The 23,044-nt window shown below is 60.1% G+C and overlaps 2 protein-coding genes across 22 annotated transcripts in view; both read left to right on the top strand.

The window, feature by feature from the left end:
• Window positions 1–685, top strand: part of DNAH2 (dynein axonemal heavy chain 2) — a 119,817-nt gene extending 119,132 nt beyond the window's left edge. For all 4 annotated transcript variants that reach the window (XM_063629524.1, XM_063629523.1, XM_055257127.2 and 1 more), the window contains 2 exons: window positions 63–213; window positions 360–685. In XM_063629524.1, coding sequence (XP_063485594.1) covers window positions 63–213; window positions 360–514 — 306 coding nt within the window. In that variant the 3' untranslated portion in view covers window positions 515–685. The remainder of the gene's footprint in view (window positions 1–62; window positions 214–359) is intronic.
• Window positions 686–1,185: 500 nt separating this feature from the next.
• KDM6B (lysine demethylase 6B) lies at window positions 1,186–22,930 on the top strand. 18 transcript variants are annotated; one of them, XM_055258233.2, is made up of 24 exons: window positions 1,186–1,320; window positions 8,088–8,206; window positions 13,048–13,167; window positions 13,467–13,609; window positions 13,703–13,844; window positions 14,025–14,123; window positions 14,231–14,450; window positions 14,553–14,645; window positions 14,732–14,893; window positions 14,977–15,159; window positions 15,248–15,595; window positions 15,690–17,863; window positions 17,956–18,082; window positions 18,207–18,312; window positions 19,158–19,363; window positions 19,481–19,545; window positions 19,629–19,700; window positions 19,793–19,941; window positions 20,096–20,210; window positions 20,294–20,481; window positions 20,640–20,781; window positions 21,131–21,257; window positions 21,341–21,511; window positions 21,629–22,930. In XM_055258233.2, the coding sequence occupies exons 5-24, from the start codon at window positions 13,708–13,710 to the stop codon at window positions 21,650–21,652; spliced, it is 4,908 nt and encodes a 1,635-aa protein (XP_055114208.2). In that variant the 5' UTR covers window positions 1,186–1,320; window positions 8,088–8,206; window positions 13,048–13,167; window positions 13,467–13,609; window positions 13,703–13,707; the 3' UTR covers window positions 21,653–22,930. The 18 variants fall into 18 exon arrangements, with proteins under 18 accessions (XP_055114208.2, XP_063485566.1, XP_063485568.1 ...); XM_063629504.1 differs by lacking the exon at window positions 1,186–1,320 and adding an exon at window positions 2,683–3,137; XM_063629496.1 differs by having other exon boundaries at window positions 1,192–1,320; window positions 21,341–22,930.
• Window positions 22,931–23,044: the final 114 nt, after the last annotated feature.

The following is a 23,044-nucleotide window of genomic DNA, read 5'->3' as shown; positions in this document are numbered from 1 at the left end:
AGGTCAGGGGCGCTAGCAATTGAAGTCTAGCTTCTCCCAGACCTGCTCCCATTTCTCCCCAGGATGGTGTCTGGGTCCGGGGCCTGTACCTGGAAGGTGCTGGCTGGGACCGGAAGAACTCCTGCTTGGTGGAGGCAGAGCCCATGCAGCTTGTCTGCCTCATGCCCACGATCCACTTCCGGCCTGCAGAGAGCCGCAAGAAGAGCGCCAAGGGTGGGACAGCTCCCCAGGCAGGACCTGCCTGCCCCGTCCCTAGTTTGGAACCTAACCCATTCTCTGCTCCAGCCCATCCCACACCCGCTCCTGCCCTGCTCTCCCGGAGGCTCCAGGAGTCTGACTTCTCCTCTCCTTTTCCCCAGGCATGTACTCCTGCCCCTGTTATTACTATCCCAACCGGGCAGGCAGCTCAGACCGAGCCTCCTTTGTCATCGGCATTGACCTGCGGTCTGGGGCCATGACATCTGATCATTGGATCAAGAGGGGCACTGCTCTACTCATGAGCCTGGACAGCTGAGACCTCCTCCTCTTCTCCGCTTGAGAGAGAGGGTCAGGGACTCCAGGAGCTAAGACAGATGTTGCACCTAGGACTGAGGCTGGACCTCACTCAGACTTTGACCTTGGCCGAATTTGTGTGATGTGGCCCTGGAGATACCTAGTTGTGTTAGCCATAAAAGTGAAAGAGTTGTATTGGAGCTCAGTTCTGTAAAACACCCGCGACAACAAGCCTTAAGTCTCTCAATGCAATGGTGAGGGTCTGGGGAGGGAGGAAGCCTGGGCCTCACAGAGGACAGAGCTACTGCGGAGTTGCTACTGGATGGGGAAAGAAGCGAGGGAGGTGGGGCGGCCTGGAGAGGAACGGAGGCGTGGCCCTGAACCAATGGGCAGGGCGGAGCCGCCTGAAGAGGCTGTGGCTTAAGTCTCCGGGCAGGACTTCAGTGGGTGGGGCGGGGCTTACCTTAGAAGGGCGCGTGATCCAAATGGGTAGGGATTTGTCAGGCAGGGATCAGGGCTGAACCCCGTACACTGCACCCTGAAGCCCGCACCCTGCACCCGGCATCCTAGCCGGCACACGCCCTGAGGCGAGCGGGACCGGCAGAAGACGGGGCGGAGCCGGAGAGGGGGACTAGAGCGCGAGGAGGGGCGGGACCACAAGAAGGGGGCGGGGCTGGGGAGCGGGGGTGCGGGTGTTTGTGTTGGAAAATCCAACTGCGCCACTGGGCGGAGCGGCCCCCCCAGCCCCGGCCTGGGAGAAGGGGGGGCCGCTCGACCCCCTGGGATACCTTGGGGAGACTGAACACCTGGGACCCCCCCCAGAACCAGGTAACGGGGAGCCGCGAGGACGTCTGGAAAGAGGGAAACCCTCTCCGTGCAGCAGGGCAGGACGCCTGAGTCTCTGGAGGGGTAGAGCTGGGGATGGACGTTTGGGTCTTGGGAAGGGCACTGGGAAGAAGACTGGGGCGAAGGTCATGGGTCCCCTAGAAGAGAGTACGGCGGGGAAGGAGGAAGAACTGGGAGGCAGATGTCGCAGGTTCCAGATGTCCAGAGGGGCCTGAAAGGACTCCCCGTTCCCCTTGGGCTGGGATTCCCCTTCCCGACTCCAGGGCGGGGCGGGGCGCGGAGGTCCTTACTGAAGGGCAGGACTAAAGGGCAGAGTTTGCAGACAGGTCAATGTCATCGCCCAGTAAGGTCAGATGTGGTAAGACTTGGGTGTGTCCTTGTCCCAGGGCTACTTTAAGTCTCCCTCCAGTTCTCTGCACTGGTGAGGTGTAGAAGCCTCCGCCTGACCTTCCGACCAGCGGCCCCAAGAGCTTCCCAGCGGTAGCCTTCGTCTTCCCACTCCCCCCACTGCGCCTCCCTTTCGCTCCGTCTCGCCCCGCTAGCCTCCTCATCCCCGGTCCTTCTCCCACTCCGCCGTTCCTGAGCCCTCGCGCGCCCCGCACAGCTTCTTGGTGCGGAGCCTTCCCAACGTAGCCACAAGATGGCGAGGGCGAGACGTACCCAGGGCGGGTAGGGGATGTGACCCTGAAAGTAGCTGAAGCCCCCCGCCCCGGTCCAAGGGAAAGGTGGGCTGAGGCCCCCACTTGACTTCCTGTCATCTGGGCCCCCTCACAGGAAATTGTGGGCAGGAGGTCGCAGCGGAGAAGATGGGGAGGGGCTGGGGACTCAATCTCTGCTTCTCCGGGCTGGGGTAAATAGTGGGGAGGGGGGCACGCGGGGTGGTTGCTAAGCGACGTAGATTCGCTTCCTGTTTGCTGCAGCTTATGTTGTGACACTAGGTGGGGGTTAGAGAGAGCGGAGGGCCTGAAGACTGTGGGGAAGGTCGAGGGCAGGACGCCTGGTTCCCGGGACAGGAAGAGCCCTGGGAGGAAGGCGGGGAGGTAGCGAGCTGCGCCGCGACCTAAGGGGACTCGGCGGTTGTCCGGAGGGGGAGGGACCGAGGCGCAGCGTTCACCTCGGCTCCCCTTCCCTCCTCGGGGTTGCTTGTCCTGTTGCCAGAGTAACTGGAGGGCGAGACTTGGGAGCTGGATTCCCGAACTCTCCCGTCCGTCCAATCCGCTCCAGCGGTCGATCCTGACGTCAGGGCCCTGGCAGCCAATGGGGAAGGGGGATGATAGCGACGGGAACGGGAGAGGGGAGGGGCAGCGGCGGAGGCTGGGAGGCAGCAGCTGCCCGGGACCCGCACGTGCACTCCCACACGCTCGCGCCCACCCCCCGCCCTGCGCCGCACGCGCCCGAGCACCCCGTTGCGCCTGCGCGGCGAGCCGGGCGCCCCCTTCCCTGGTGGAGTCTGTAAAGCCGCTCAAGACTGCGCTCCTCAGCCCGTGGGGACCCACACGTCTCGGTCGGTCTGCACCGTTTCGCCGGTCGCGACTATAATGCCTAGTTTGGCTTGGGAGGGCCGACTACCTGTTCCCCACCTCCCCCCATCTGGCGCCCCACACTCCCAGGTGGGCTGGGCGGAGCTGTGGTTTCCGGCCCCATCTGCTCGGCCGCTGCCTTCCCGGGCTCTGGCTTAAGTTGCTTTCCCAAGAGAAAGCGAGCGAGTACCAGCGCCCCTTCCCAAGGCTTCTCCCGCCTGGGCCCAGCTGCTGTTGGTGGCGGAGGAGGGCACTGCGGGGAAGCCCCGGACGGCCCAGGTGATTCCTCTGGGCCATCACGCCCCTTCTTCGCGTGAATTCCTGCTCTTTGATGTGCACCAAAACCCTTCCCATTCCTAACGTTTCCTCCTCGTTCGCCCCGGCGTTCTTTGCACCTCCCTCGGCTCCTTTCGGGCTGTCTGTCCCTGTCTCCACTCGTCCTTCTCCGCTTCTCTCGGTTATATAACTCTTCCTCTCGCCGTGTCCTGGTTTCAACTCCACAGACTCCGCCCTGGAACAGCGCGGGGAGGGGCGGGAGAGTCGGGGACCCAGACAGATTCCGGCTGGCGGCCGGCTGGGGCACGGGGGATCCTGCAGATGGAAGACGGAGCCCCGCGGGACCCGGTGCCCCCGTCCCCGCCTGCCGGCCCCCACCGAGATCTCCCCCAGGAGAGAGAAGGCACAGTATCTCCGAGGGGCGTGTCGGGCCGACTCCCTTCAGAAATGTGGGTTGGGAGGTCAGGGCTGCAGGCGGAGAGGAGGAGACAGGCAAGAGGCCTGATTCCCTGGGATTGGAGTCGTATTAGGGGTAAAAGAGATAAGGATGCCTGGGTTTCTTCTTATGTCTCCTTTTTGGGTTCCCAGAATTCCTAAGGGTGTTTCCAGGAAGCTTAGCCAGCACACCCACTGCGCCCCGTAGGGGTCAAAGGTCTGTGTTAGAGGTGGCCTGGGATGATGTCACTAGTGCACGTGTCCCTGGATGGTTGCCAGGCAATGAGGCTTCCTCCCCCTTCCATTCCCTCCCACCTCTGCCCCGAGTCCAGTTCCAGTCCCGTGCCATCTCTTTCCCCTCTCCCTTCCATTGGTCTTAGCATCCTGCAGGTGGGAAACCCCGGCCTGGAGTTTTGTGAGGGGGAGGGGCACGGGTGTGGTGTGGCTGAAAGACTTTGCCCCTTTGCTGGGCTGAGGGAGCCTTGGGTCACTTTTCCCTAGATTGGCACAGAAGAGCTTCCCCTCCAAGGCTCCGCCCCCATAGAAAAAGCTATCTTGCCGTCATTTTACTTTCCCACCTGCTGCATGGCCAAGTGTCCTATTGCCCCCTTCCCCAGATTGATTTGAAGTGGGAGTGGTTGAAAGACGGAAGAGTTGGTGTGTAGTATGGGGGGTTCACTACACACCAGCTTATCCCTGAAATCCCCTTAATGGCACACCCCCATCTGCAAACAATGAAAGGAAAAGGGTCAAGAAACAGTATTAGGCTGAAAAGTCAGGGTCTTTATTGTGTGTATGCGGGTGAATCGGTTTGTAGCCTCTCACTTGGTGGAGGGGGACTCAGTTGATTGCTATGGTTGTTCTTCTCTATTAAGTCCTAGGGTTGGTGATGGTATTGGAATGAATCGGTTTGTGCTTTTATGTACCTTAGAGCTTGGGCTGTCAGATCAGACTTGGATTCTAATTCCAGCTCTCTCACTTAGTGGCTACTAGGACTTGGAAAGGTCAGAACCTCTCTGAGCTTCGTATGTTAATCTTGAACATTTAAATATCAATACCTACCTAGAAGGCCGCTGGGAGGAAAAAAATGAGAGAATTTATGCAAATCACCTAGCACTGTGCCTGGCACAGAATGAACACAGAATGAGTGATTGTTGTTATGAAATACTTTTATTATTAAATGATGTTAGTTACTAGTTTATTATTATTATTGTGGGTCTGCTCCAAACCAGCAGTAACCCTAGGAGTTTGTTAAGGGGGAGTGGATAGTTTGTGTTAATTTGGAGATTGGGGTTAGGGGGCTGGGGATTAGCTTCAACTGCTTTGTGCATTTTATTTGATGAAGGCTTTAGGCAGATTTGTATTGCTTTCTTTAGGATTTTTTTTTTTCCTCTTGGAGAAGAAATAGATAAGACTATTCCGTGGGCCTTGAAAATAAAATAATTGTATTATGGTTCTTGATTTTGAAGCAAGACCTCAGTCCCCTCCCATGTTGATCTCTGGAGCCTTTCATTTTGCAGAGGGACTCCACAGTTTCTCTAGTGGGGACAGGGCTAGGCTGAGGGGTGTGTACAAGGTTGGGGTGGGTGGGTGGAGAGAGACTAGTGCTGGGGGCTGGGGGGGCGGGTAGTTAAAGGAAGAGACCGGAAGGGAGGAGGAGGGAGCCTGCTGGTGGGGAGGGAGGGAGGGGAGGAGGAGGTGGAGGAGGAGGAGGAGGAGGAGGGAGGGGGTTGGGGAGAGCCTGCTACAGTTCTTTGTTTGACTCCGGGACTCAGGGACGGGGAGGAGGAGGGAGGGAGGCAGAGGCTGCAAGCGCCGGGGCAGGCCCAGGAGGCAGAGGAGGGACCGTCTCCCCCGCCCCCCCAGCCCCCACTCCCCCCCCTGCTGCTTCCCCCCCTCCCTACCCGGACTCCGGGGGCACCGCCGGGGGACAGACACCCAGCAGGTAACCCCGGCCTGGCTCGCCCTCCCCTCTCTGATTTTCCTCCACACCTTCCCGGATGACCCCTTTTCCCCTTTCCGTCTCCCCGTTTCTCCCCGGCCTTGCCTCTTTTCCCTGGCCTTCCTTGTTCCATCGCCCCCACTTGGGCTTATCGCCCGCTGGCCGCGCCGGCATCTCGTGCAGCCTGATTCCCTTCTCGCTCAACAGCCTGTGCGCCCTGGGTCTGCCCAGGGCACCTTTTGGGGCTCTGTCTGGCTGCTGCTTTGGGCTCTTGCTTCCCTTCCGACCTGTCCCCTGGGGCTGTCGGGGAGGAGGGAGTCCCTGCCTTTTTTTGCTCCCCCCCAGTTCCCCGCCTCCCCAACTCTGGCCCCCTTTCTCCTTCTAGCAGTCTCTAGGGGTGGGGAGAGAACCGGAATTTAGGGGGCCCCCTGGAGGGGTAAGGGGCTGTGTGTCGCTGGGGAAAGGGTCTGTGAGTGTGTGTAGGGTGGGGGTGGGGGGGCAGTTAGAGACCTGGCTGCCTCTCCGTTGTCCCTTTAAATGGCCCTCACATTTCTGGGGACTCATGGGGGGGAGGTGGCAAGCCGCCTGCCTGGGGGGCAGGGCCCTTGGTTCGTCCACACAATCAGGGGTGGTAATGATTTAAAGGGACAGCCTCGGTGTGGCCGCTGCCACCCTGCGCCGGCGGGAGGGGGAGCCGGCAGGCCATGTCTGGGGAGGCTTGGCTGGTGAACAGGGCATTTGAGGCTGAGTCTGTTGCTGGGCCTGCCAGGTCTGGGACAGTGCTGCGGCTGGGAAGGTGCAATGAGGGGTGACAGCCTGCCTGGGGGGTACACAGCCTGGGCTTTTTCCAGGGCCCCACCTTTGGGTCCACCGACTCCTTGGCCAAGAATCCTTGAGTCCAAACTATGGAGTCTGTCGGCCACCAGGTGAAGGGCCACTGGCCGGTCTGCAGGTCAGGGGTCTGGCCTGGGCACTTTGGAGCTGGCACTTCAGCTTCCGCTTTTGTTGTTTGGCTCTGTGCACAAGAAAGCCCCAGCCCCTCCCCCAGCCCAGCTCCCCCTTCCCGTCCACATGCCCCCCTCACAAATACACACACACACACACACACACACACACACACACACACACAAACACACACACCCCAGCTGTTGGACAGATGAATTACAGCCTCCGGCTTGGGGCCAGGGCTGGTGAGGGATTAAAGCTCTGGGGCTGGCCCTTTAAATGGCTGTTAGCCCCTCCCCCACTCTGTTGTCCAGACACCCCTCACACACCCTCTAACCCCCTAGGCTTCCCCTTCACTCCTCCTCTAGGTCTGTCCTAAAGTCTGCTCACTCTGCTCTCTAGACTAGCCCTTCCCGAGTCCCTCCCCCAGCACAACCGCAGAACACAGATGCCACAGACTATAGATACACACTCCCTGCTCCCAGGTTGTGAGCCTCCCTGTCCTGGAGAGTTCTAGCCTGAAGCTCCCTTCCCGAGCAGAAGGGCCTTGCCTGCCTGACCTGTCCCACCTACAGCTGACCACTACCCTGGCTCAGTAAGGAGGCTTGGTGGGTCAGAAATAGCACCTCCCTGGGGGCAGTGTCATCAGCAGCCACAGAAGCTTGCGGAACATTGCATCATGGAGACTGGGGGCTAGAGGCCTGAGTCTCTGGGGCAAGGGGAAGGATGGGGGCCGGAAGGCTAGGGAATATAGAGATTAGATTGGGACCCCAAGTGTTTGGGTCCACAAGGGCAGAGAACTGTGATTAAGGGAGCAGAAAACATAGGTCCCTGAGGAGCGAGTCTGAGGTGAGGGCCAACTTAGCTCTGACCCCTGATGGACACCTGATTCTTGGCCTTGGACTTATGCTAAAAGACCTAGCTTCTTGTCTATGAGGGCTGGGAAGGGAGTGGGCATGTATCACCTTCTTAGGCCACATAAGAGGAAGGAGGTGATGGGGAAACAGGATATTGCCTTGGGGTTGGCAGGGAGGGGAGGCTTGCAGTGGAGGCTACTTCCAGGCTCAGGCCCAGAGTCAGAGTTCTCGCAGGGGAGGATGGCCCCTCCCTGTTGGGCCCGTTCATCTAGTCTGGCTACCTGTGCTGCTAGCCAAGACCTGCCTGCACCCGCCTGGGGGAAGAAGAGGGGGCAGAGTCCAGAGGGTGGGGTTGACTATCTGGTGTCTTGATAAGGTTGGAGAGGACACAGAGCTGAAGGAAGAGGGTCTGCATGCCCTGGTGCTAGGACTTAGGCTGGCTTGTGTACAGAAGTCAGAGCAGCTGGGGCGACTTGGGGGCCAGGGAGTCTCAGCAGGAGGGTCCTGTCAGAAGAGGGATCACGGGTTTGGGGTCTACCGTAGACTTACTCAGATGCCATATCATGGCCCCTTACCAACTGATCGAGCCTGCTTCCCAAAGGGGAAGGTTGGACGACCACTTTGGGGATGGCTTTTTCTGGTTGCCATGGAAACAGATTCTCCCATCATATGTGACCACCAGAGCCAGGTTTCTCCTTAATGAGGGGGGCAGGGAGCCCATGAAAATCCTCCAGCCTGGGAGACCCCCACCTCTAACTGACTTTTTTCTTTTAGGTTCCCCCCAGGGCAACATGCCAGCCCCGTAGCACTGCCCACCCCACCCACTGTGGTCTGTTGTACCGCACTGCTGGGGTGCTGGTTCCAATGAGACAGGGCACACCACACTCCATCTGGTAAGTCCTGTCTGAGTGACCCTCTCTCCTCAGCAGTCTAACTGCACCACATGGTTGGAGATGCTCGGTATGATCTGGATCATGCCCACTCTTCAGAATGGTCCAGTCCAATTCTAAGCACCCCACCATGTGGTGCTTGAGTGGTTCAGCCCTCCTGGTTTATGGACCTCCCTTCTATCTCCTATAAATGGTTCAGCCCTGTACTTCACCAGCCTCTCCACTACTACCAAAAAATCTTTTCCCCACTATCTCCCTAGTGCTACAACTCAGTTGCTTATTGAAATGAAGATGAAGTTTGCAAGCTGAAAAGTGGGTATGAGCTACCCTGGAGGACTTTTTTCTTGGTAGGGAAAGGGCTTTGTCCCTATAGGAGTTGTTGAACACCCTGGCTTTTGGAGGGTGTTCAGAATTTATTTGGGGAGATACTGGAGATCACTGCCAGCCACAGCAGTCTTGGCATTTCACCTTTCTTCCAGATCTCTTTCAGTCCCATTCTCTCCCCACTGCACTATAGCATTTGCCCCCATACCTAAGTCTTACTCTTCTGCTTCCCTCTCTCTTCGTCAGTTCTCTGCCTGAGGCCCTGCTTTATTTCCCATTCCTTTGTAGGAGAAAAGGGAAGATAATCCCTAAGCCAAGGGCTTAAGTTCTCTCTGTGTTGTTCTTCCTCATTACATATGGGGTTTGTTGAGTGGGACTGTTTTTTTCTATGTGTGTCTCACTATTTTGCTTGATGTTTTGCACATTGGGGTGCATGGTGGATTTCTGTTGAATGTTAACTGAATGAGCTTCATTACCAAGAACCTATGACTTCTGAGATTTGCTGCACAGCCTCCTACTTTCTCCTCTAGAGGACGTGAGACACTGGGGATGGTAACATGGGTAGAGCTGAAAGGAAGGTTGACCCAGGAGATGGCCTGTGAGGATAAAACCAAGGGAGGGAGAGTAGGACAGAGGCAGTATATAAGACTGGTAAGAATGTGGCTCTGGAAAGAAGCCTAGCTCTTTCATTCTTCACTTGCAGAATGACTTTGGCCAAGTCACCTATCCTCTCTGGGCCTCAATTTCCTCATCTGTAAAATAGGGGTAATCAGAGTACCTCCTATGTCAGGTTTTGGGGAGGAGTAAAAGAAATGCTTGTAAAATACTTCATACAGTGCCTGGCATGTAACAAATATTCACGAAATGCTAGCAGTTATCACCACAGTGGGAGCCACAGGGAGCTCTGAGGATAAGCAGGGATGTCGAGGGATGGGACAGAACTTGATTGAAGGCAGACAGACCTCCAAATTCTTGACTCAGAATGATCACTGATCCAGCGAGACATCAGGTGTAGCAAGGAGTCAGCAGGGTGGGCCTGCGCCAGTGTCGCCCCGACTCTGTTCAGTAACATGAAGGCAAACACAGAAGGGCATGTGCGGAGACACACGTGATCACGCTAGTGATGCAGAGGCAGACCCAGACAAAAGACCGAGACAGGAGCTAGGCAGACACACAGACAGAGACAGCCCCGCGGAGTCATGTAGACAGGGATAATGACAGGAACGCGTCAGACGCAGGCACAGAGGGAGACAAGATGAGCAGATATGCAGGTGCACGCGGAGACAGACACCGGGACCCACGCACAGCCGACCGTGTCAGACAGACTGGTGAACACAGCGCCCAGTCAGAGGCAGACACAAGGCCTGCAGTGACACATAGCGGGCCGGGGCCGGCACCGTCACTCCTCGGTGGGGGGCGGGGAGGGGCCGGCAGCCGGGGGAAGGCTGGGGAAGGGAATCCCGGGCGGGCGGCCTGCCCGGGTGGCTGAGTCACAGCGGAGCCTCAGCCGGCGGCCCTCCCCTCCGCCTCCCCCTCCCCCAGGTAAGAAGCGAGCCTGTAACCCCTCGCTTCCACCAGGCGTGATGAGGACGGGCAGGGAGCGGGTTGAGACGAGGGTCCTGGACCGCCCCACCTCGGCGCGCGCGCAGCATGCCCGCTGATTGCCGGCTCGGTAAAACCCTATCTGCGGGCTCTTGTCTCTGGCCGTCACGTGAGTTTGCGTGCGCACTTCGGACCTCTTACCACGCGTCCCGCGCGGCTGCGGCGCTGCGCGGAGGGGCTCCTCGGCTCAAGCCCAGAGAGAGTTAAGTGGGTGTGATTGATGGAGTGTTTCTCTCTTGGGGCTCCAGCGGGGGCGGGGGATAGGGGGTCGGTTAAAGTCCCGAGTCCAGGGCCCGGATGGAGTGGGCGGAGCTGGGCTTTGCCGGGAGTGCCCGGATGGAGAGGGTGTGGCCTCGGCGGGAACGGAATTAACCCTTTCAGAGCCGCTGGCTCCCGAGGTTGTGGGTCGGGTCGGGAGAGGCTGGAATGTCTGCCTCAGTATATCGACCTCCCAGCCTGGCTCTGGCCGCGTGCGTCTACCTCTCGCCTGTCTTCGAGGAGTCTGTGGGTGTCAGTCTTTGTGCTTGTCCGTGGTTCCCTTCCCTTGGTTAGTATGGACACCGGGAGTCAGGGAGGGCTATTCTTGCCCCAGAGCGAGAGTGGAGGTGAGAGTGGAGCGCGAGCTGGCGGCGGCTGGGGAACAGGTGCAAGCGCCGCGTCGGGGCTGCCCGGCACGGGGAGGGGCCATCGTGGGGGAAGACGAGAGGGGAAATTCCGCGGGACCGGTGGTGAGCCGGTGTGTGGGCTGAGGAGTTGTGTCTGCCTCTGACTGTGTGTCTGTGTGTGTTCAGGGAGGCGGGGGCTGAGTCAGTGGGAAGAGGGGAAGGTTTTCTGGGTGACTCACGCTCCCCCACCCCAAGCCTGAATCAGACCCCGAGGGAGGGCTTTGTACGGGGGGCGAGTGAGGAGTCCAGCGCCTGGGTCCGGGGTGCGGACAAGGATCCGAGGTGGCTGGTGAGAATGAGTGTGTGTTTAGTGTACAGGAAGTTTTGTCTTCAAGTGAGGGCTTTGTATTCTTGGGTGCTGGCGTGGGGCTTTGTGGGTAAAGGTGGAAGAGCAGGGGGCTGGAGGGACGGCACTCACTGACTTAGGGAAAGCTGAGTCAGTTCCCCGTGGGAAAGGGGAAGTGGCAGAGGGGAAGTGTCATCATCGCCGAAGGGGAAGCTGCCTTTCCTGGTAACTGGCGGCGCTCTCGGGACCACTTCCCAAGCAGGCATCTGCCCCTCTGTTGTCTGGTTCCCCAGCTCCCTCTCCACGTCTTGTCTTTGGGTCTCCTCCCCGCCCCTGCCTCGGTACTCGGGTGGGGTCAGTCAGGGAGGGCCATAGTTGACCACAGTTCAGCGCCGTACCTGGCTTGGTTACTGATGGAAAGGATGCTTCCTCTAGTGAGGAGAGAGTTCTGACAGTAATACCACGTGAACCGCGGAGAGGGTCCGCGGGGCCCAAGCGACCGCAAGGGCTTGGCGGAGAGTGGCACGCAGGGACCTGTAGGGTCCAAGCGCTTCCATGCAAACAAACGACCTTGCCCCTTCGGGAAGGAAGGCTCTTTTCACCAGAAACCCGTCTGCCCTTGTGGGCTGGGTGGAAATTTCCCCACAGCGCAGACTTCTCTCAACGAAGGCGAACTTTCCAGCCACCCCCAGCCCCTCGTCGCTCACTCTCCCCCGGCTTCCTGCCCGGCGCTCGCTCCAGCTGGAGCGCTGGCCCCGCCCCCGCCGCTTTGTACTCGACACTCGCCTCTCGCTGCTCTTTGTACTCTAGACTCTCAATGAACCGATCCCGGGAGCCGAGCCGGCTCCCTACCTGCGGGGACGCCGGGTAGGCAAAGAGGAGGCGCGGGGACGCAGCTCCTGGGCTCAGAGAGGCGAGAAGGAAGAGCTGGGGCTAAAGGGAAGGTGCCCAGGAGAGGGGAGCGCTGTGCCAGTCGGGGGTCCAGCCGGCACCAAAGCGAAAGGGTGGGGGGGGCGTGAAGGAGGAAGTGAAACAGGTTCTGGGTTCTTTAAGGGAGTGGGCGGTGAGAGTGGGACAAGGGTGATGTCACTGCCTGTCGGGCCCCGCCCTCCTCCCTCCCTCAGGACCCCCCCCCGTACATTTACACACACCGCTTCCGCTGCGCAAGTAGCCACGTCACGGGCAACCCCCGAAATCCCCCCTCCCTTGGGGGGCGGGGGCCACGTGGGCCGTGGGGAACCGCGTGGCCCCGGCGGGGAAGGGCAGAGAGGATACGCGAGCCACGAGAGAGGGGCCACTCGGGACCGCTGTGCGCGACTTCTCGGAAGTTGGGGGACTAAAAGGGGTCTGATTTTGGGGGTCGGTCTGTATTGAAGACCCAGAAAGCCAGGGGAAGTAGAGGACCTGGAGGAACTGGGTATGAGACTGGGGGCTTGACCAAGGTTTGAGTCGGGGTCAGGCGTTGGGGGTGGAGCGCCCTGATAGCGGCGCGAACGGGTTTGGGTGCCGTGGAAGTCGCTGTGGGCTGGCCAGCCCTAAACAGTTATTAGGGGCGCTCGGGGTAGGGAGGTCTGTCACTGGGCGAGGTGAAGTGAGGAAGGGGAGGGACGTCTTTTTTGCGTTCTGCATCCGTCTGCCGTCCGTCGGTCTTGCGGTGGCCGGGAGCGGGGCTACTCGAGCGGCCTGGCCGTGGCCACCGGCGGCTCTGGGTGCGTGAGGCTTGCGGGTAGCGCCAGCCCCCACGCCGGCCGCAGCGTGCGACTAACCGGCCTCATCCGCATGCGTCTTGTCCTGGCTGCCTTCTGGCTCTGACGGCCGGAGTGTCAGATCCTAGATGGGGACTTTAGGTGGGAGCCGCGGGGTCACATCGGGGTCACCCCGGGCTGAGCTCGTCTGACCGGCTCCGGCGCCCCTCCTCCCCCGGCCACCGCTGCCGGGCTCACCTCGCTCCCATTGGTTCCGGCCAGGCTGTTACTGAGGCGGAGACACGGGTGATGATTGGCTTTCTGGGGAGAGAGGAAGTCCTGTGATTGGCCAGATCTCTGGAGCTCGCCGACGCGGTGTGAGGACGCTCCCACGGAGGCCGGGTAAGCGGCCGCTGCGTTGCGAGTCGGCCCGGTGGCTCTGGACTGGAAGCCTGGCAGCGCAGCCACCCCGTCCCTCTGACCAGCCTTTTGGTTCCCTGCCACATACGTCCCGGCTCCCAGCCACACTCCTGGGCCTCTAGGGAGTGGTTGGGCCGGGCGGGCCTCCCTTTGGGGAAAGCTAAGGTCGGGCCCTTTGCACAAATGACAAATTGGTGGATGCCACAGTCCGCCCGTCCCAGCCCCGGGGCCTTGACTATGTGCTGGCCAGCTTGTCTCACTCCCTTTCCTCCTCTCTGTAGAATTGGCCGTGAAAGGACCCAGGCAGCCATCTGGGGGTAGCAGGCACTCTTACCAGAGCGGCTGGAGCCGGACCATCGTCCCAGAGAGCTGGGGCAGGGGGCCGTGCCCAATCTCCAGGGCTCCTGGGGCCACTGCTGACCTGGTAAGGGAAAATCTGGGGCCGAGCTGGCTGGATGTACACTGGCAGCTCTGGTTTTGCCTCCAGTAAGAGCATAATTTCTTATCCCCAACTCAGGCTGGATGCATCGGGCAGTGGACCCTCCAGGGGCCCGCGCTGCACGGGAAGCCTTTGCCCTTGGGGGCCTGAGCTGTGCTGGGGCCTGGAGCTCCTGCCCGCCTCATCCCCCTCCTCGTAGCGCATGGCTGCCTGGAGGCAGGTGAGAAGTTGGGGCCCTCTGTCTCCAGGCACACCTCTTTCTATCTCTGTATTCCTCAATCTGTGTCATTCTCCATGGGTTCCTGTCATTCTGTGGGCTTCTGTGCATCAGCCCCCTCCTGCCTAGGTAGGACAAGACTGCTCCTTCTTGCCGTATATAACAGACTCCTTCTCTCTCCAGATGCTCAGCCAGCATTGGGCAGCCCCCGCTTCCTGCTCCCCTACCCCCTTCACATGGCAGTAGTTCTGGGCACCCCAACAAACCATATTATGCTCCAGGGTGAGTGGATATTTGAAGGTTCTGGGGGTAGGAGGTAAGGCTGGGGCCTTGAAAGAGTCCCCTCAAGGCCAACCCCCACCCACACCCCCACCCCTTCTGCTCTGTAGGGCGCCCACTCCAAGACCCCTCCATGGGAAGCTGGAATCCCTGCATGGCTATGTGCAGGCATTGCTCCGGGAGCCAGCCCAGCCAGGGCTTTGGGAACAGCTTGGGCAACTGTACGAGTCAGAGCACGACAGTGAGGAGGCCACACGCTGCTACCACAGCGCCCTTCGATACGGAGGAAGCTTCGCTGAGCTGGGGCACCGCATTGGCCGACTGCAGCAGGTAGGAGAAGGCAAGGCGCGGGGGACGGGATTGTACGATTGTGCCTTCTGGCTCAGTGCCCCGCCTGACATCTGCCCCTGCCCCGTGTCCCCCCACCCCCAGGCCCAGCTCTGGAACTTCCATACTGGCTCCTGCCAGCACCGAGCCAAGGTCCTGCCCCCACTGGAGCAAGTGTGGAACTTGTTACACCTTGAGGTGAGGCTGGCACTGGGTGGGTTAGGGAAGAGAGCCAGGCTGTGCCTGCACCCGTGCCATTTTCTCTTTTCTGTTTTTGTTCTTAGCACAAGCGGAACTATGGAGCCAAGCGGGGAGGTCCCCCGGTGAAGCGAGCTGCCGAACCCCCGGTGGTGCAGCCTGTGCCTCCTGCAGCACTCTCAGGCCCCTCAGGGGAGGAGGGCCTCAGCCCTGGAGGCAAGCGAAGGAGAGGCTGCAACTCTGAACAGGTGTGGGTATAGGGGGGCCAGCAGGCAGTAAGTAGGCAGGACTTGGGCAAGGAATGGGATTCTCACACTCTCTTCTCTCCTAGACCGGCCTTCCCCCAGGGCTGCCACTGCCTCCACCACCATTACCACCACCACCGCCACCACCACCCCTGCCTGGCCTGGCCACCAGCCCCCCATTTCAGCTAACCAAGCCAGGGCTGTGGAGTACCCTGCATGGAGATGCCTGGGGCCCAGAGCGCAAGGGTTCAGCACCCCCAGAGCGCCAGGTGAGCCCCTGCCTGTTGCCTTTCACCTCTCACCTGCAAGTCCCATGTGCTCTATTCCTCATCCTGCATCCCTGTTTATCTCCTATAGGAGCAGCGGCACTCGCTGCCTCACCCATATCCATACCCAGCTCCAGCGTACACCACGCACCCCCCTGGCCACCGGCTGGTCCCGGCTGCTCCCCCAGGCCCGGGCCCCCGCCCCCCAGGAGCAGAGAGCCATGGCTGCCTGCCTGCCACCCGTCCCCCCGGAAGTGACCTTAGAGAGAGCAGAGTTCAGAGGTCGCGGATGGACTCCAGCGTTTCACCAGCAGCAACCACCGCCTGCGTGCCTTACGCCCCTTCCCGGCCCCCTGGCCTCCCCGGCACCACCACCAGCAGCAGCAGTAGCAGCAGCAGCAACAATGGTCTCCGGGGCGTGGAGCCGAACCCAGGCATTGTGAGTGACAACTGAGGGTGGAGTAGGGGGATGGGTGGAGCTTGTCTTGAGGTGGCCCAAGCAATGCTCCTACCACCCGCTTCTACACTTGCAGCCCGGCGCTGACCATTACCAAACTACCGCGCTGGAGATCTCTCACCAGGGCCGCCTGGGGCCCTCGGCACACAGCAGTCGGAAACCGTTCTTGGGGGCTCCCGCTGCCACTCCCCACCTATCCCTGCCACCTGGACCTTCCTCCCCCCCTCCACCCCCCTGTCCCCGCCTCTTACGCCCCGCACCACCCCCTGCCTGGTTGAAGGGTCCGGCCTGCCGGGCAGCCCGAGAGGATGGAGAGATCTTAGAAGAGCTCTTCTTTGGGACTGAGGGACCCCCCCGCCCTGCCCCACCACCCCTCCCCCATCGCGAGGGCTTCTTGGGGCCTCCGGCCTCCCGCTTTTCTGTGGGCACTCAGGATTCTCACACCCCTCCCACTCCCCCAACCCCAACCACCAGCAGTAGCAACAGCAACAATGGCAGCCACAGCAGCAGCCCTGCTGGGCCTGTGTCCTTTCCCCCACCACCCTATCTGGCCAGAAGTATAGACCCCCTTCCCCGGCCTCCCAGCCCAGCACAGAACCCCCAGGACCCACCTCTTGTACCCCTGACTCTTGCCCTGCCTCCAGCCCCTCCTTCCTCCTGCCACCAAAATACCTCAGGAAGCTTCAGGCGCCCGGAGAGCCCCCGGCCCAGGGTCTCCTTCCCAAAGACCCCCGAGGTGGGGCCGGGGCCACCCCCAGGCCCCCTGAGTAAAGCCCCCCAGCCTGTGCCGCCCAGGGTTGGGGAGCTGCCTGCCCGAGGCCCTCGACTCTTTGATTTCCCCCCCACTCCACTGGAGGACCAGTTTGAGGAGCCAGCCGAATTCAAGATCCTACCTGATGGGCTGGCCAACATCATGAAGATGCTGGACGAATCCATTCGCAAGGAAGAGGAACAGCAACAACACGAAGCAGGCGTGGCCCCCCCACCCCCACTGAAGGAGCCCTTTGCATCTCTGCAGCCTCCTTTCCCCACCGACACAGCCTCCACCACTACTGCTCCTGCTGTCACCGTCACCACCACCACCACCACCACCACGGCCACCCAGGAAGAGGAGAAGAAGCCACCACCAGCCCTACCACCACCACCGCCTCTAGCCAAGTTCCCTCCACCCCCTCATCCACAGCCACCACCACCCCCACCTGCCAGCCCGGCCAGCCTGCTCAAATCCTTGGCCTCTGTGCTGGAGGGACAAAAGTACTGTTATCGGGGGACTGGAGCAGCTGTTTCCACCCGGCCTGGGCCCTTGCCCACCACTCAGTATTCCCCTGGCCCCCCATCAGGTGCTACCGCCCTGCCGCCCACCTCAGCGGCCCCTAGCGCCCAGGGCTCCCCACAGCCCTCTGCTTCCTCGTCATCTCAGTTCTCTACCTCAGGCGGGCCCTGGGCCCGGGAGCGCAGGGCGGGCGAAGAGCCAGTCCCGGGCCCCATGACCCCCACCCAACCACCCCCACCCCTGTCTCTGCCCCCTGCTCGCTCTGAGTCTGAGGTGCTAGAAGAGATCAGCCGGGCTTGTGAGACCCTTGTGGAGCGGGTGGGCCGGAGTGCCACTGACCCAGCCGACCCAGTGGACACAGCAGAGCCAGCGGACAGTGGGACTGAGCGACTGCTGCCCCTCGCACAGGCCAAGGAGGAGGGTGGCGGGGTGGCAGCAGTGTCAGGCAGCTGTAAGCGGCGACAGAAGGAGCATCAGAAGGAGCATCGGCGGCACAGGCGGGCCTGTAAGGACAGTGTGGGTCGTCGGCCCCGTGAGGGCAGGGCAAAGGCCAAGGCCAAGGCCCCCAAAGAAAAGAGCCGCCGGGTGCTGGGGAACCTGGACCTGCAGAGTGAGGAGATCCAGGGTCGTGAGAAGTCCCGGCCTGATCTTGGCGGGGCCTCCAAGGCCAAGCCACCCACAGCTCCAGCCCCTCCATCAGCTCCTGCACCTTCTGCGCAGCCCACACCCCCGTCAGTCTCCGTCCCTGGAAAGAAGACTCGGGAGGAAGCTCCAGGGCCACCGGGTGTCAGCCGGGCCGACATGCTGAAGCTGCGCTCACTTAGTGAGGGGCCCCCCAAAGAGCTGAAGATCCGGCTCATCAAGGTAGAGAGTGGTGACAAGGAGACCTTTATCGCCTCTGAGGTGGAAGAGCGGCGGCTGCGCATGGCAGACCTCACCATCAGCCACTGTGCTGCTGATGTTGTGCGCGCCAGCAAGTGAGTTGGCTGCCTGCTTGGTTGTCCAGGAGATAGGCTCCCTTCCCCCATCACCCTGATGTTTCTGTCTTCATTCCACTGTCCTCCCACAGGAATGCCAAGGTGAAAGGGAAGTTTCGAGAGTCCTACCTTTCCCCTGCCCAGTCTGTGAAACCGAAGATCAACACTGAGGAGAAGCTGCCCCGGGAAAAACTCAACCCCCCTACGCCCAGCATCTATGTATGTGTGCCACCTGGCCTCACAACCACCCCTGCCAGAGGGTTCTAAGACAGTGTTGGGGACTGCTGGGGTGCTCTGAGCCTGGGCCAGGGCTCTGACCCCAGCTCTCCTGGTCATGTCTCAGCTGGAGAGCAAACGGGATGCCTTCTCACCTGTCCTGCTGCAGTTCTGTACAGACCCTCGAAATCCCATCACAGTGATCCGGGGCCTGGCGGGCTCCCTGCGGCTCAGTGAGTATGGGGGGCAGAAAGTGTCAGGGAGGGCTACAAGGGTCTGGGGCATGTAGGACCCTCTGAGAAATCCCACACTTGAAGACTCAGGACAGTGGCTATGAGGAGTCCACTGAGTGATGGGTCAGCTGGCCTTGGGCTCTTCTCCCATCTGTCTCTCTCCGTCATTTGGCAAGGGGGAAGGGGCCATAGTCAGGACCTGATTAGTCATTTCTGAATTTGGTGATTAAGGAAGAGAATAATACAGATTTTAGAAAACCCCTGAAAATCTGTGATTTTGGGGCGCTTCTCTCAGTCTTTTATTGCGCAGAATTTCAAACACATACAAAATTAGAGGAAGCTGTATAGAAATACAAAGGTCAATCTTACCTCCTTTATACCTGTATGTTCTCCCTTCCCCACACTGAGTTATTTGAAGCACATTTCAGGCTTTCACTTGAATGAATCTTTAATCTTTAATTGGATCCAATGGCAACTCAAAGAAGCTGCTGTTTTGACTAGACTCCAAATGGGGAAAACAAGAAGCTGCCATTCATTGAGCACCTACTATGTGTCTGTCAGGTGCGGTGCATATGGCCACGCACACACCTGGGAACACTGGTCTAGGGGCTGAGTCCTTGAGCAGCTGCAGGAGAAAGAGGGCTGGTGAGGATGCAGATAGAGGCCAGCACTCCCAGCTTCCTGTGGGGCTAGGGTTCCTGCCTATTTCTCCTGGGCTGAGCTCTGCTAAGCCTATGACCACCCTGTCAGAGCCCAGAGAAGTAGGAAGGGAAAGGGTCGGTTGGGTCCTTGGTCCCTGTCCTCTCTGCCTCTGCCCCGACACCCTGCTCGGCCCTCCCTTCCAGACTTGGGCCTCTTCTCCACCAAGACCCTGGTGGAAGCGAGTGGGGAACACACCGTGGAAGTTCGCACCCAGGTGCAGCAGCCCTCAGATGAGAACTGGGATCTGACAGGCACTCGGCAGATCTGGCCCTGTGAGAGCTCCCGTTCCCACACCACCATTGCCAAGTACGCACAGTACCAGGCCTCATCCTTCCAGGAGTCTCTGCAGGTGAGACGAGAACGTGGCCAGAGGCACGTGGCCAGAGGCAGGTCCTGGGACGGGGCTGCGGTGGGAGGGCTCTCGAAAGGTCTCTGACCCAGGCCTGCCTACCTTCTGGCTGAGCAGGAGGAGAAGGAGAGTGAGGATGAGGAGTCAGAGGAGCCGGACAGCACCACAGGAACCCCTCCTAGGTACCGTGCAGGTGTGCCCCTTCCGTTCCTGCTTCCTTCCCCTCCCTCTGCTCTCCACCAACCTGTGCTCTTCGCCCCAGCAGCAGCGCACCAGATCCGAAGAACCATCACATCATCAAGTTTGGCACCAACATCGACTTGTCTGATGCTAAGCGGTCAGTGGGGCTCAGGCCAGGGAAGTTGGGGCAGGAGTGCTGCTGGGACCTCGTGGCGGGGTGTAGCCTCTCGTCGCACTTTCGCACCGCAGGTGGAAGCCCCAGCTGCAGGAGCTGCTGAAGCTGCCCGCCTTCATGCGGGTAACATCCACGGGCAACATGCTGAGCCACGTGGGCCACACCATCCTCGGCATGAACACGGTGCAGCTGTACATGAAGGTGCCCGGCAGCCGAACGCCAGGTGCGCTCCACGCCTGTGCGCGCTGATGCGGAAAGCGCGAGAGGAGGGGCCGGCGGCGGCGCTCAGCCGTCAGCCAATGAGGGCAGAGGGCGGGGCTGTAGGGGAGCGCAGCTGCGACCTGGCCAGCCATGCCGTTCTCTTTCGACCCCTGCAGGCCACCAGGAGAATAACAACTTCTGCTCCGTCAACATCAACATTGGCCCAGGCGACTGCGAGTGGTTTGCGGTGCACGAACACTACTGGGAGACCATCAGCGCCTTCTGTGATCGGTGCGTGCCGTCCTGCGCAAGTCAGACTGCCGCGTCCCCGCCCTCGGTCCCCAGTTCCTACTTGACTTGTGGCCACCCCGCAGGCACGGCGTGGACTACTTGACGGGTTCCTGGTGGCCAATCTTGGATGATCTCTATGCATCCAATATCCCTGTGTACCGCTTCGTGCAGCGCCCTGGAGACCTCGTGTGGATTAATGCGGGGACTGTTCACTGGGTGCAGGCCACCGGCTGGTGCAACAACATTGCCTGGAACGTGGGGCCTCTCACCGGTGAGAGGGTGGGGCAGGTGTTGGCGTGGTCTGGCGCCTCAGCGGCAAGGGCCTGGGAGGCTGGGGCTTGGAGAGCCGCCAGCAGTGAGGGAAGGGGCTTGGGCCTAGGTGTCTGGGGGCTGTTTGAGAGTCCTATTGTGATCGCCTTTGGCCCGCAGCCTATCAGTACCAGCTGGCCCTGGAACGATACGAGTGGAATGAGGTGAAGAACGTCAAATCCATCGTGCCCATGATTCACGTGTCATGGAACGTGGCTCGCACGGTCAAAATCAGCGACCCCGACTTGTTCAAGATGATCAAGTGAGGACCCTATTTGGGTGGGAGCCGACCTCCACTGACCGTTCCCTGTTCTTGTTCTTCCTGTCTGACTCCACCCCATTCTTACCTCTCTCCATCCTTGTCTGCCTGTGCCCCTAGTGTTACTGTGCTGGGGAGGCTAACTAGGTCCTTGCTGTCATGACCTTTCCTAGTGTCCAAATAGACAAAAGCCACAGGAAATTTTGCCTATAACAGATGCCCAGGACAGAGGATGTGACCCAGACATGAAGCGGGGAGGGCCCTGGGGCTGCCCACCCCTCTGCCCTTGCTCCAGCCCTTCCCCAGGTCTCCTCCCTGCCGGTGATCTCAACACAACCCCACTGCTCCCCAGGTTCTGCCTGCTGCAGTCCATGAAGCACTGCCAGGTGCAACGCGAGAGCCTGGTGCGGGCAGGGAAGAAAATCGCTTACCAGGGCCGGGTCAAGGACGAGCCAGCCTACTACTGCAACGAGTGCGATGTGAGTGGGCCGGCTCTCCTGCTCTCCCTGAGTGTCCACAGTGACCCTGCCTCCCCCTGACTGCACTCTCCTCCCTGCCCCAGGTGGAGGTGTTTAACATCCTGTTCGTGACAAGTGAGAATGGCAGCCGCAACACGTACCTGGTACACTGCGAGGGCTGTGCCCGGCGCCGCAGCGCAGGCCTGCAGGGCGTTGTGGTGCTGGAGCAGTACCGCACTGAGGAGCTGGCTCAGGCCTACGATGCCTTCACGCTGGTGAGGGCCCGGCGGGCGCGCGGGCAGCGGAGGAGGGCACTGGGGCAGGCTGCAGGGACGGGCTTCGGGAGCCTGGCCGCACCTTTCTCTGAGCCCCCGCCGGCTTTCTCCCCCCAGGCCCCAGCCAGCACGTCGCGATGAGGCCGGACGCCCCGCCCGCCTGCCTGCCCGCGCAGGGCGCCGCGGGGCCACCAGCACATGCCTGGGCTGGACCTAGGTCCCGCCTGTGGCCGGGAAGGGGGTCGGGCCCAGCCCTTCCACCCCATTGGCAGCTCCCCTCACTTAATTTATTAAGAAAAACACTTTTTTTTTTTTAGCAAATACGAGGAAAAAAGGAAAAAAAAAATGGGAGACGGGGGAGGGGGCTGGCAGCCCCTCGCCCACCAGCGCCTCCCTTCACCGACTTTGGCCTTTTTAGCAACAGACACAAGGACCAGGCTCCGGCGGCGGCGGGGGTCACATACGGGTTCCCTCACCCTGCCAGCCGCCCGCCCGCCCGGCGCAGATGCACGCGGCTCGTGTATGTACATAGACGTTACGGCAGCCGAGGTTTTTAATGAGATTCTTTCTATGGGCTTTACCCCTCCCCCGGAACCTCCTTTTTTACTTCCAATGCTAGCTGTGACCCCTGTACATGTCTCTTTATTCACTTGGTTATGATTTGTATTTTTTGTTCTTTTTTTGTTTTTTGTTTTTAATTTATAACAGTCTCACTCACCTCTATTTATTCATTTTTGGGAAAACCCGACCTCCCACACCCCCAAGCCATCCTGCCCGCCCCTCCAGGGACCGCCCATCGCCGGGCTTTCCCCGTGCCCCAGTGTGTGTCCGGGCCCGGCCCGACCGTCTCCGCCCGTCCGCCCGCGGCTCCAGCCGGGTTCTCATGGTGCTCAAACCCGCTCCCCTCCCCTACGTCCTGCACTTTCTCGGACCAGACCCCTCACTCCCAACCCGACCCCAGCCCCACCTGAGGGTGAGCAACTCCTGTACTGTAGGGGAAGAAGTGGGAACTGAAATGGTATTTTGTAAAAAAAAATAATAAAATAAAAAAAATTAAAGGTTTTAAAGAAAGAACTATGAGGAAAAGGAACCCCGTCCTTCCCAGCCCCGGCCAACTTTAAAAACACAGACCTTCACCCCCACCCCCTTTTCTTTTTAAGTGTGAAACAACCCAGGGCCAGGGCCTCACTGGGGCAGGGACACCCCGGGGTGAGTTTCTCTGGGGCTTTATTTTCGTTTTGTTGGTGGTTTTTTCTCCACGCTGGGGCTGCGGAGGGGTGGGGGGTTTACAGTCCCGCACCCTCGCACTGCACTGTCTCTCTGCCCCAGGGGCAGAGGGGTCTTCCCAACCCTATCCCTATTTTCGGTGATTTTTGTGTGAGAATATTAATATTAAAAATAAACGGAGAAAAAAAATCCTGTTTCGCTAACGGCTGGTGATAGCAGGTTGAGTACCGGGAGGGCTGCAAGACCGTGATTGATGGGGAGGACTCCGCAGACCCTGGCGAGGGCGAGCCCCTCCCCGGAGGCGCC

This window comes from Symphalangus syndactylus, chromosome 20 (genome assembly GCF_028878055.3).
Source record: "Symphalangus syndactylus isolate Jambi chromosome 20, NHGRI_mSymSyn1-v2.1_pri, whole genome shotgun sequence".
In the NCBI taxonomy this organism is placed as follows: Eukaryota; Metazoa; Chordata; class Mammalia; order Primates; family Hylobatidae; genus Symphalangus; species Symphalangus syndactylus.
This window is presented reverse-complemented; position numbering and strand designations above follow the sequence as displayed.